At 45.1% G+C, this 13,088-nt stretch overlaps 1 protein-coding gene across 2 annotated transcripts in view; it reads right to left on the reverse strand.

Moving 5' to 3' along the window:
* The window catches only part of BLK (BLK proto-oncogene, Src family tyrosine kinase), a 44,921-nt gene that overhangs the window by 11,592 nt on the left and 20,241 nt on the right, over positions 1-13,088 (reverse strand). For both annotated transcript variants that reach the window (XM_053248475.1, XM_053248467.1), the window contains 2 exons: positions 12,185-12,261; positions 115-265 (listed from right to left, as the gene is read on the reverse strand). In XM_053248475.1, coding sequence (XP_053104450.1) covers positions 115-265; positions 12,185-12,261 — 228 coding nt within the window. The remainder of the gene's footprint in view (positions 1-114; positions 266-12,184; positions 12,262-13,088) is intronic.

The following is a 13,088-nucleotide window of genomic DNA, read 5'->3' on the forward strand; positions in this document are numbered from 1 at the left end:
GTTTTACTGCAAAGTACCATTGTGACTGGGGATGACAGACACTGGTCTATAGAAGCAGAACAGCTGGTGGACTCATTTGAGAACCCATGGCATAGCCCCAGATGCTGAATTGACCTTCTTGTGCGTGGTATTCATTCTCGATGATCCGAGCCAGGCCAAAGTCTGCAATTTTGCAACAGAGGGTATCCGAGACCAGAATGTTGGCTGCTCGGAGGTCCCTGTGGATGGAGTTCATTCTCTCGATGTACGCCATGCCTTCGGCAACCTGCGAGGGCAAAGAGCGAGAACGGATCATTACTGTGTGGAGTGGCTAAAGATTTCTCTGATCAACCGATCAATGGAAGGTCTTCTGCTTCCATTGGCGTCCTTGACGTCCCATTGACTTCTATGGGCAGCTCTCACTTCTGCCCTGCAACAGGCTTAAAAAGACTGCCAATGTCAATCCAGAAGTTCCCTATTCACACATTATGTTTAACACGTATACAATCTGCTTACAACGTACACAGGCATGGTTAGTCACATCTTATGCTGAACATGCAAACAGCAGTACATTCAGAGGTGCTCTTACCCCTGGACCTCCGGGCTGAAGTCCAGGGCCTCCACACCTCCTGCCCCCCCGCCCAATCCTCTTTAGTCTGTCCCGTGTCTTGTGGTCGCCATGCCATGCTGCTGGCCCAGGCTGTGCAAGGTATATGTTACATTGTGTGTTTGAAATGTTTCTGCTCATGCATATTTGCATACTGTAAATATACCTTTTTAATATCAAGAACAGAAGAACAGCCCTGCTGGATGAGGCCCAAGAAGGCCCATCTAGTCCAGCATCCTGTTTCACACAGTGGCCCACCAGATGCATCTGGGGAGCCCACAGGCCAGAGGGATGTGCATGCCCTCTCTCCTGCTGTTGCTCCCCTGCCACTGGTCTTTAGAAGCATCTTGGAGGTAATTTATAGCCACCAGACTAGTAGCCATTGACAGACCTGTCCTCCATGAATCTGTCTAAGCCCCTTTTACAGCCATCCAAGCTGGAGGCCATCACCACATCCCATGGCAAGGAATTCCATAGATTAATTGTCCTCTGTGTGAAAAAGTTCTTCTGCTTGCCGGTTCTAAATTTCGCAACCTTCCGTTTCATGGGGTGACCCCTGGTTCTAGTGTTGTGAGAGAGGGAGAACAATTTCACTGAGCTGTCAGTGACTGACCAGGAGAGAGATCCTGGGGTCATGGTGGACAGCTCATTGAAAGTGTTGATTTCATGCGCAGCAGCTGTGAAAAAGGCCAGTTCCATGCTAGGAATCCTTAGGAAGGGGATTGAAAATAAAAATGCTAATATTATAATGCCCTTATACAAAGTTGTTAATTTTTAGTTTTTTCCAGACAGTTTAGAACATCTTCCTTTGTCACCTCAAATTGGCCCAGTTCTTCAGCTGCTAAACCTGAAAAGCTCAATTCTGGAGTGGGTAAATAGTCAGTATCATCTGCTGTGAAGAAAGATGCAAAGAACTCATTCAGCTTCTCTGCAATCTCCTATTTCTCCATAATAATCCCTTTTATACCCTCATCATCTAAGGGGCCAACTGCCTCGCTGGCAGGTTTTCTACTTCTGATATATTTAAAGAAGTTTTTGTTATTTCCTTTGACGCTTCTAGATATATGCTCTTCAAACTCTCTTATTGCATCCCTTATTGTCTCCTTGCATTTCTTTTGCCAGAAATCATATAATATCCTTATATTCTTGTGAGTTCAGTTGCTGTTTGTGCCCTCAAGAACCCACGTGTTAAAAATAATGAGGCGATTCTCACGACCGCCAAAAAGTGGGCAAAGGGCGCCTAGCCTGCTTTTTGGCAAGCGTGAGGACTACCAAGCTTGCAGGCGAGCCTGGTGTCCTCAAAGTGGGTAACCCTCTTAGGGAGCCCTCCCCTTAGACAAAGTTAGCGGAGCGAACCCTCCGCTTACACCATCTATTTGATTGTGTGTTGCCGCACCACGGCAACACACAAGGAGACCCCCGCTGGGAGGCTGAAACAAGCCTCCTGGCCCTGGGGGTCTTTCCAGGACAGGGGCGTAGCTAGGGGAGAGGAGGCCCATGTTCATCCCTCTCTCTGGTGGCCCCCCAGTGTGAGGGAGATAATGCAGAAAATAGGGAGCGGTGGAGCCGGAGGGCCCTCAGGAGCTGGGGGGGCCTGTCTTCTTTGAACCCTCTCGCTCAATTATAGCAACGCCCCTGTTCCAGGATGCCCTGCACGTGTGCACGGGGCATCCTGGAACTTCTGGGGGCCACGTGGTCCCCGATCCCTGCAGCCTCCACCAGCTCCGTGACAGAGCTGGCCGTTGTGTGAGTGGTCGATCGGGCCCCCCAGGGCTTCCTGCTTGATGGTCTGCGGGGAGAGCAGGCTAAGCCCTCTCTCCCCGCTAACCTGCTCTCAGTGAGTCTCGCTGATCATGAGACTCGCCTCACTGTGTGTGTCGCGGTGTGTGTGTGTGTCGCGGTGTGTGTGTGTGTGTGTGTGTGTGTGGCGGGGTGATGCTAAACTTGCAATGGAGGGCGGGGGGAGGGAGGCTCCAAAATTACCTAGGTGCACCTCTGAGTACATTTCTTATTTGTATCCTGCATTGCAAGGGACCTGTACTCTGGTTCACTTTTAAAATGAATATAGGTATAGTCATTCACACACAAACACATCCACATGTGCACAAACATCTGAATGTCTTAATAGGGCTAATGAGACGGATCATTCTGTTATTTTCTGATGCCCGCCCTTTAGGATGAAGGACTTCTCTTGAGCACAGAGCAGATTTGAATTCTGGGATATTGTTTATTACTAGTGTTTTTTAGCCCGTTGGATAACGGGCGCTAGTGGAGCTGTGCGCTCCGGACTGCTGCCGCCATTCCCCCTCCCGCCACCCACTGCCGCCCGCGGCTCCGCCAGGCCCGACACCCACCACCACCTGCGGCTCTGGCCGGGCCCACCGCTGCCCTGGCCCACCGCCGCATCGTTTCCTCCGCCACCTCGTCTGGCGGCCGCCCCGAAGAAGCCGGGTAAGTGGCGGTGCGGCCAGGCCTCGGCCATGGCTCCACCGCCTCCTCAGCCGCGCCGCGTCCTCTGGCCGAGGCGGTGGCTTTGCCGCTGCCTTGGCCAGTGTCCCCCACAGCCGCTTACCCGGCTTCTTTGGGGCGGCTGCTTCTGGCTGCCCAAGATGGCCGCTGGGTGCTGGCGGTCGTGTCTCCCTTGCTCTGTTCTGGGCATGCGCTCCGCACATGCCCAGAACAGGCCAGGGAGGCATGGACACACGCTTGTCCGTCCACAGACAGACACCAAGCGTTTTATTAGAGAGGATTTATTATTAAAAATTTCTTGTGCACTGTCTCCTCCAAAGACTCTTGGCAATGAACAATAACAATAACAATAATTTTTTAAAAAATTAAAGGGCAAAAGCCTGGCGAAAAAGGTAGGTCTTAAGAAGGACCTTAAAAGCCATTAAGGAGAGGGCTGAACAAATCTGGGGGGAAAGGGTTTACATTTACTTATATTTACTCACATTTACTTATATTTATTGCATTTTTATTAGTTTTATCCACTATAAAGAGAGCCTGTGTGGTTCACTGGTTAGAGTGTCAGGCTAGGACCAGGGAGACCCAGGTTCAGACCCCCTCAATCTTACTGGGTGAACATGGGCAGTGACACTCTCTCAGCCTAACCCACCTTGCAGGGTTGTTGTGAGGATAAACGGGAGGGGAGGCTATCATGTATGTTGCCTGGACTCAGGGGTGCACAATTTTGGCCCTCCAATGGTTGTTGGACTACAACGCCCTTCATCTCTGACTATTGGCCACGGTGGCTGGGGATGGTGGGAGTTGTAGTCCAACAGCAGCTAGAGGCAAGATGGAGGTACTTATTGAGGCTGTTCTCACACACAGCCTAATCTGGGCTAGGGACCACTAGCCCAGGTGAGGCTGCGCATGAGAACCACTGGGATCGTGCCTGATCCCAGTAGGGCAGCGCCACCTAGCCCCACTGTTTACCCTGGCTGTTAGCCAAAGTTAACGGAGCAAGCACTCCCTTACCCTGGGCTAATCCCTTGATTGTCTGTGGGGAAGGTAAGCTTTTTGGAGCCTCCCTCACCCCATCCTCCGCCCACCCACTTTTGGTGATTGAGAGAATCACCCCATTGTGTGGGGTTAGAATTTGGGTGACTATTTTGATCTGCTGGTTCTGGATGGAGTCACATTTCCCCAGAAGGAACCGGTACCCCATCGGTGCTTCTGGATCCAAACCTCTCCCTGGTGTTCCAGGTTGAGGCAGTGGCCAAAGGTGCTTTTTCCCAGCTTCGGCTGATACACCAGCTGCATCCATTTCTTGAGATAAACTACCTCAGAACAGTGGTTCATATGCTGGCAACGTCCAGACTTGACTACTGCAATGCATTCTATGTGGGGCTGCCTTTTTACTTTGTAGTCCAGTCACTGCAGTTGGTACAGAATGCGGCAGCCAAGTTGATTTCCGGGTCATCTCGAAGAGACCATACTACTCCTATATTAAAAGATCTACACTGGGTGCCAATAGGTTTCCAGGCAAAATACAAGGTGCTGGTTATAATCTACAAAGCTTAGACCTTGGGTATTTAAGGGGACGTCTTCTTCGCCATTACCCCAATGCCCATTAAGATCATCTGGAGAGGTTTTTCTGCAGTTGCCACCAGCTCATCTGGTGGCTACACAGAGAGAGGATTTCTCTATTGCTGCCCCGAGACTCTGGAATGAGCTCCCTACTGAAATATGAGCCACCCATCTCTGACAACTTTTAACTTATTTGTTCACCCAAGCATTTAAACTGGAAGGTGGTTTTAAATTGTTTTAAGGTCTACATTTCTAATCTGTTTGATGTTGTTGTGTGGTTAGAGTGCTGGACTAGGTCCGGGGAGACCCGAGTTCAAATCCCCATTCAGCCATGAAACTAGCTGGGTGACTCTGGGCCAGTCACTTCTCTCTCTCAGCCTAACCTACTTCACAGGGTTGTTGTGAAAGAGAAGCTCAAGTATGTAGTACACCGCTCTGGGCTCCTTGGAGGAAGAGCGGGAGATAAAATGTTAAAAAAAAAAAGTCTGGGGTGGTATACAAATTTGAAAAGGGGAAAATTGATGATGATGATGATGATGATGATGATGATGATGATGATGATAGCAGAATAGAAGAAAAAGAAATAGAAAAAAGAACAAAATAAAAAGATCTACAAATCGAAACTGAAAGGCTGTGGCAGAAGAAGACCAAATATTTGTACAATATAAGTGGAAAATCAGACATCACCAAGACCTGGCAATGGCTTAAGAATGGCAACTTGAAGAAAGAAACAGAGAGTTTAATACTGGCTGCACAAGAACAGGCATTAAGAACAAATGCAATAAGCTAAATCATTGTAAACCGCTTAGAGAGCTCCGGCTATAAAGTGGTATATAAATGTAAGTGCTAATAAGAGCAAAAGTGGAAAAATCAACAACAAATAGCAAGTGCCGCCTTTGTAAAGAAGCAGATGAAACAGTGGACCACCTAATCAGCTGTTGTAAAAAGATCGCACAGACTGACTACAAACAAAGGCATGACAAGGTAGCAGGGATGGATGATACACTGGAACATCTGCAAAAAATACAAGCTACCTGTAGCCAAAAATTGGTGGGACCATAAAATTGAAAAAGTTGTAGAAAATGAAGATGCAAAAATATTATGGGACTTCTGACTAGAAACAGACAAACATCTGCAAAACAATACACCAGATATAACTGTAGTCGAGAAGAAAGAAAAACAAGTTAAAATAATTGACATAGCAATACCAGGGGATAGCAGAATAGAAGAAAAAGAAATAGAAAAATCACAAAATACAAAGATCTACAAATTGAAATTGAAAGGCTGTGGCAAAAGAAGACAAAAATAATCCCAGTGGTAATTGTCTCCCTGGGTGCAGTTCCAAAAGACCTTGAAGAGCACCTCAACACCATAGGGGCCACAGAAATCACCATCAGCCAATTACAAAAAGCAACTTTACTGGGAACAGCCTATATTCTGTGACGATATCTATAACCATTGACAATAAAATTCTGGCATCCCAGGTCCTTGGGAAGGACTCGATGTCTGGATAAAACAAACCAGTCAATAACACCTGTCTGACTGTGTAAACAACAACAACAACAATAACAACAACAACAATAATAATAAATAGGTCTGTGCGGTTGATTATTATTAATCACCTGTTTATCTGTCTGATAATCACAGACTGTTTATAAGGAAAGACACAACAAAGTTGCTGCAATGATTCACTGGGACTTTTGCAAGAATTACAAATTGCCAGCAAGCATGAATTGGTGGAATCATCCAATTGAGAAGTTCACAGTAAATGAAGAGGCACAAATCCTTTGCGATGTTTGAATACAAACTGATAAACATTTAACACACAATACGCTGGATCTGACAGTCATCGAGAACAATCAGTTTCTGTTAATTGATATTGCAATCCCAGGAGATAGATGAGTTGCCAAAAAACGATTGGAGAAAATAACTAAATACAAGGACCTTCAGACTGAAATTGAGCGACTCTGGAAAAAGAAAACAATAGTGTTGCCAATAGTTGTTGGTGCCCTTGGTGCAATACCAAAAGAACTTGAACACCATCTAGACACCCTGGGCATAAAAACTTTTTACAAGACATCAACTACAGAAGGCCACACTACTCGTGACAGCACGAATACTATGAAGATATCTTTAATTCCTTTCTAGTCCCTTGGAAAGGGCCCGATAATTAAAGTATTACCAAATCCAGTCAATAACATCTGGTAGACTGTGTGTAAATAATAATAATAATAATAATAATAATAATAATAATAATAATAATAATTAATAATAGCAGGTATGAAGCCTGAATTATTAATTATTAGATTAGCAGGTATGAAGCCAGAATTACACAACACAAGCAGAATCTCCAGTTCCAGTCGAATCAGAGACGTTTCTACCAAAGCATAGAAGGAGAAACTGCAAGAAACGTAGAAACACCAAATAAAGAAGAAACAGTGCAATTCTGGTGGAAATTATGGGACAATCCAATAGATTATAATAAAAAAGCAGGCTGGATGAAAGCGGTTGAAAAATGTAACCAACAAATGCAAGATCTAATAACAACACCAGAATTAATAAGTGAAAGAGCAAAGAAAATTAAAAATTGGACTGCGCCAGGCGACGATGAACTGCATGGCTTCTGGCTTAAACATCTAACAAGCCTTCATAAACAACTATCAAAACAGTTCAATCACATTATGAAAGGCGGTGATATTGAACAATGGCTAACAACTGGGAAAACTCATCTCATTATGAAAGACCCAGCCAAAGGTGCAGTTCCAAGTAATTATAGACCGATAACCTGCCTGCCAGCCATGTTCAAATTATTAACTGGAATAATAGCAGATGAAGTGATGCAACACTTATTAACTAACAAACAGCTTCCAGTTGAACAGAAAGGACATTGCCCGAACACCAGAGGCACAAAAGACCAGCTGCTGATAGACAAAATGATTTTAGAAAACTGCAAGAGAAGAAAAACCAATCTAAGTGTTGCACGGATTGACTACAAGAAAGCCTTCGATTCATTGCCTCACACATGGATACTAAAATGTTTAGAAACAACTGGTGTCAGCAAAAACATTCGGATATGTATTTAAAAAGCAATGAGCATGTGGAGTACACAGTTAACAATCGATGGCGAAGCACTTGGACAGGTTAGCATTAGAAGAGGCATTTTCCAAGGGGACTCACTATCCCCTCTATTGTTTATAATCGCCATGACCCCATTTTCACAAATACTAAACAAAACAAGCCTCGGATACCAAATATCTAAAACATCCAGTAAATCAACCATCTGCTGTACATGGACGATCTGAAGTTGTATGGAAAGTCCCAGTCAGAAATCGAATCACTGCTAAACACTGTCCGTATATTCAGTAGCGATATAGCAATGGAGTTTGGACTAGACAAGTGTGCTGCATTAATAATGAACAGAGGGAAAATGACAAAAACAGAAGGAATAGAACTGCCCAATGGAAGCAAGATCAAGAACCTGGAAGAGAAAGAACCTTACAAATACTTGGGCATTCTCCAGGCTGATAACATCGCACACACTGAAGTTAAAAGAAAAATTGGAAGTGAATACATCAGGAGAGTCAGAAAAATCCTCAAGTCCAAACTCAATGGCGGGAACATCATACAAGCCTTAAACACCTGGGCTATACCTGTTATTAGATACACTGCAGGAATAATAGACTGGACCCAGGCAGAGCTAGAGAGGCTAGATTGTAAGACCAGGAAAATCATGACCATCAATCATGCTCTGCACCCCCGCAGTGATGTCGATAGGCTCTACCTCCCTCACAGCTCAGGTGGAAGAGGAATGCTGCAAGTCCATCAAACAGTAGAAGAGGAGAAAAGAGGCCTTGAAGAATATATAAGGGACAGAGAAGAAGATGCACTTCAAATGGTCAAGAACGCGAAACTATTCAACACCAATGAAACAAAACAGGCCTACAAGAAAGAACAAGTCAAGAACCGAGCAGAAAAATGGAGAAATAAGCCCCTGCATGGTCAATATTTACACAATATAAGTGGAAAATCAGACATCACCAAGACCTGGCAATGGCTTAAGAATGGCAACTTGAAGAAAGAAACAGAGGGTTTAATACTGGCTGCACAAGAAAAGGTACTAAGAACAAATGCAATAAGAGCAAAAGTCGAAAAATCCACAACAAACAGCAAGTGCCGCCTTTGTCAAGAAGCAGATGAAACAGTGGACCACCTGATCAGCTGTTGTAAGAAGATCGCACAGACTGACTACAAACAAAGGCATGACAAGGTAGCAGGGATGATACACTGGAACATCTGCAAAAAATACAAGCTACCTGTAGCCAAAGATTGGTGGGACCATAAAATTGAAAAAGTTGAAGAAAATGATGATGTAAAAATATTATGGGACTTCCGACTACAAACAGACAAACATCTGCCTCACAATACACTAGATATAACTGTAGTCGAGAAGAAAGAAAAACAAGTGAAAATAATTGACATAGCAATACCAGGGGATAGCAGAATAGAAGAAAAAGAAATAGAAAAAATCACAAAATACAAATTTGTACAAATTGAAATTGAAAGGCTGTGGCAGAAAAAGACCAAAATAATCCCAGTGGTAATTGGCACCCTTGGTGCAGCTCCAAAAGACCTTGAAGAGCACCTCAACACCATAGGGGCCACAGAAATCACCATCAGCCAATTACAAAAAGCAGCTTTACTGGGAACAGCCTATATTCTGCGACGATATCTATAACCATTGACAATAAAATTCTGGCATCCCAGGTCCTTGGGAAGGACTCGATGTCTGGATAAAACAAACCAGTCAAAAACACCTGTCTGACTGTGTAAACAAGAAATAATAATAACAACAATACACCAGATATAACTGTAGTCGTGAAGAAAGAAAAACAAGTCAAAATAATCGATATAGCAATACCAGGGGATAGCAGAATAGAAGAAAAAGAAATAGAAAAAAATCACCAAATACAAAGATCTACAAATTGAAATTGAAAGGCTGTGGCAGAAAAAGACCAAAATAATCCCAGTGGTCATTGGCGCCCTGGGTGCAGTTCCAAAAGACCTTGAAGAGCACCTCAACACCATAGGGGTCACAGAAATCACCCTCAGCCAATTACAAAAAGCAGCTTTACTGGGAACAGCCTATATTCTGCGACGATATCTATAACAATTGACAATAACATTCAGCCATCCCAGGTCCTTGGGAAGGACTCGATGTCTGGATAAAACAAACCAGTCAATAACACCTGTCTGAATGTGTGAACAAGAAATAATAATGGAAAGGGTGATGCCCTCTTTCCCCCACTTGCAGGCTTCCGAGATGAACCTGGTTGTCCACATGGGTGAGGCAGGATGCTGGCCTAGATGGGCCTTTGATCTGGTCTAGCCAGTCTCTTTCCTATGAAAGATCATCCGGCCCAGTGTCAACTAGAGAGCTTAGTGACTTGGTTAGGAACCAGGACTGGAACCCAGGTCTCTTCCAATGATGCTACAGCGCACTGGCTCTGATGTATCTACAATTAGTCTTCTTTGAGGAGTAACACTGAAGAATGTGTACAGAGAGTGTCTGAGTAGCATCACGGTAATGCCAATAGTTCCTCCAGAAATAAGTGGCACTGTCGCCTTTTGTCAATGTGGCCACAAGCACAGAACAGTGTGCTTGTTCTCTTGACCACAGTGCCAGGCAACACAGAGAAAGGACTTGCCAGGAAGCCCAGCCTGCATCTTTTACACACATCAAGGAGGCCTGATCCGCCAGTTTATTTAATTGTGTTCTCACTAATGGGAGGCAACCATGTTCCATATAACCGAGATGTTCTCTCTCTCTGCCCCTCTTCACTTTTCATGTGGCTTCCAATCTATAAATCCACAACATGCTTAAGTTGACATGCTTTGAGCGTCAATCGCCTCAGTGGAAAATGGAGGAAGGGGCGTCACTTCCTGTCCTGATGTTAATGAGATAGAGGCGGATGGCTGGTTTCCTCTCAGCTCATGCAAGCAGGGGAGACGGAGTGCAAACTAGGCTGACCACAGGACCAAGTGTACACCCCAAAGTTTCCAGGCTTAGCTTTTGCTGAAAAGCTTGTGTCTGAGAGGCCAGGGCAGTGATACAATCACTGCAATATTTGTGACTGGGCCAGCTTCATGAGGCCGGATCACGCTGGATTTGTGGGGTTGAGCTGAGTTGCTTTCGATCCTGCATGGAGTGAAAGACCACCTAAAGATAGAGGGGTTATTACATTTGCATCTCAGCCTTCCTCCAAGGGCTCAAGCTAGCTGCACGGCTCTGAGTGCTTCTTCGGTACTGCAGGCAGGTCTGACCCATCCACCAAGCAAACCTAGGAGGTTGCCTAGGGCGCCAGTTCTTGGGGGGTGCCTAAGCAGTGCCAGAATAATGCACTGCCAATTTTCCTTTTTCTCCCTCTTGTACTGCACACCTGTAGTACTGCACAGCGGTATGAAAATGTAAGGCATGATACAGGTGGCCCTTGTTATGTGCGGTCTTGCAGATCATGGTTTTAAATATTCACGATTGAATCTAAGACCCCAGTTTCTTTATTTGTGGTTTTTAAAATAGCCAAAATTTGCCTATCCTGGGTGGCTGGAAATGACCTCCAGTGTCATTTCCAGCCACCATTTTGCAACATGAAGCCATTTTGTGCTCTTTTTTCACCCGTACTCCCCCAAGATTTTAAAATCCACCCCCCCCCCGCCCGTCACTGAAGCTCAGCTCATGAAGTAAAGAAATCTTAAATGAGGATGAATAGGATGAAAATTTGCCTATTCCTGGGTGGCTGGAAATGACTTCCAATGTCATTTCCGGCCACCATTTTGCAGCATGGAGCCATTTTGTGCTCTTTTTTCACCTGTACTCCCCCGAGATTTTAAAGTGCCCCCCCCTCACTGAAGCTCAGCTCATGAAGTAAAGAAATCTTAAATTAGGATGAATAGTGGTAACAAAAAGCATAGCAAAATTTATATACTGTATATATAACCTATGTGCCATGATAGAACATCATCCTAAATTATTTTTTTTAAGGTTTTGTAAATTGTGGACGATGCAAGTCATTTCATGGTACTAGAGAAAGACATGCTGTTCTGGTAGCTCCAGGTCTTAACACTCACATCACTTTTGGAGGATGAAGACAACTGAAGGAAGCCTGGGAGGGTGCGCAGCTGGGGGAGTCAGTCATGTGACTTGCCTCTGGGGGGGCCCAAGGCCGTGGGCCCCCAGACAACTGTCTCCCCTTGCCCTATTATAGTTACGCCCCTGAGGTGGCTTGTATGGTGCTGTATGGCTGTATGAGATGAGAGCTGGCCTTGTGGTAGCAAGCATGAATTGTCCCCTTTGCTAAGAAGGATCCACCCTGGTTTGTTTTTGGGTGGGAGACTACATGTGTGAGAACCGGAAGATATTCCTCTTAGGGGTTAGGGCTGTTCTGGGAATAGCAGACCTGTGCAGACCTATGCAGACCTGTGACAGCAGACCTATGCAGAACCCAGCGCCGAGGTCTGGAAAATCTCAAGACTTTTTCCCAGACACAGTTCTAGTGAAGTGAATTCACCCACCTGAGCTGAAATATCTATAAGTTTTGGGAGAGGTAGCTTCTTTCCTGCATCTGTTTGCAAGAAATCCAGAAGGCATCCTGCAAGAGAGGAGATAGGTAGTACTTTTTGGAAAGAGGTAAATAGGCATAAGATTACAGGATACATTCAGAGATACATGGTTAGAGCAATCAATATTGTGGAACCACACTCACAAAGGTTTGGTTGGACAGAATCGGCCCCAAGGAGTCTAGGAGCATAGCAAGCTGCCCTATGCAAAGTCAGACTCTTGGGGTATCTAGCTTAGTACTGCCTACAGTGACTGGTAGTGGCTCTCCAAGGTTTCAGGCAGGGCGCTTTCCAGACTAGCTGCTCAACAGCAGCAAAATGGCAAGTCTCATTGAAAATGTGAATAGCAGGGGGAGCAGTCTTGCAGCAACTAACAACCTGGAAAAAGAACAGCAAATTCCTTACCCCGGATATACAACATCCTAGCTCTATATTGCAGCGATTAAATTTGAGACAAGGCATTGGTAATCAGTTCCATGTTTTCTGGAGTGATTTGACTTTCCTGACTTTCCCTTTCAGCTGCCTTTTTCCTTCCATAGGGCCTGTGGTGTCACGACGCAGGAAGTGTGGAAGCACACTTCCGAGATCCGACGTGACCCCGTTGCAGGGTCTAATCTGGAAAGCACCCTGGAGTCCTTCCCAGCCCTGTCTGGAGGTGGTGCCGGGAATTGAAACAGGGACCTTCTGCATGCAAAGCAGATGCTCTTCCACTGAGCTACAACTGATTGGCTAGCTCTTCTGACACCATGATGAAGCCACCTCCCACCACTCCAGAGTAGTTTTTCAAGTTTTAACAAATAGATTGCTTAAAAAGCATGACTAGCAAATATTTAAGTGGATATACCTACAAGATACTTGC

The sequence above is a fragment of the Hemicordylus capensis genome, chromosome 1 (assembly GCF_027244095.1).
Source record: "Hemicordylus capensis ecotype Gifberg chromosome 1, rHemCap1.1.pri, whole genome shotgun sequence".
NCBI classification, from domain to species: Eukaryota; Metazoa; Chordata; class Lepidosauria; order Squamata; family Cordylidae; genus Hemicordylus; species Hemicordylus capensis.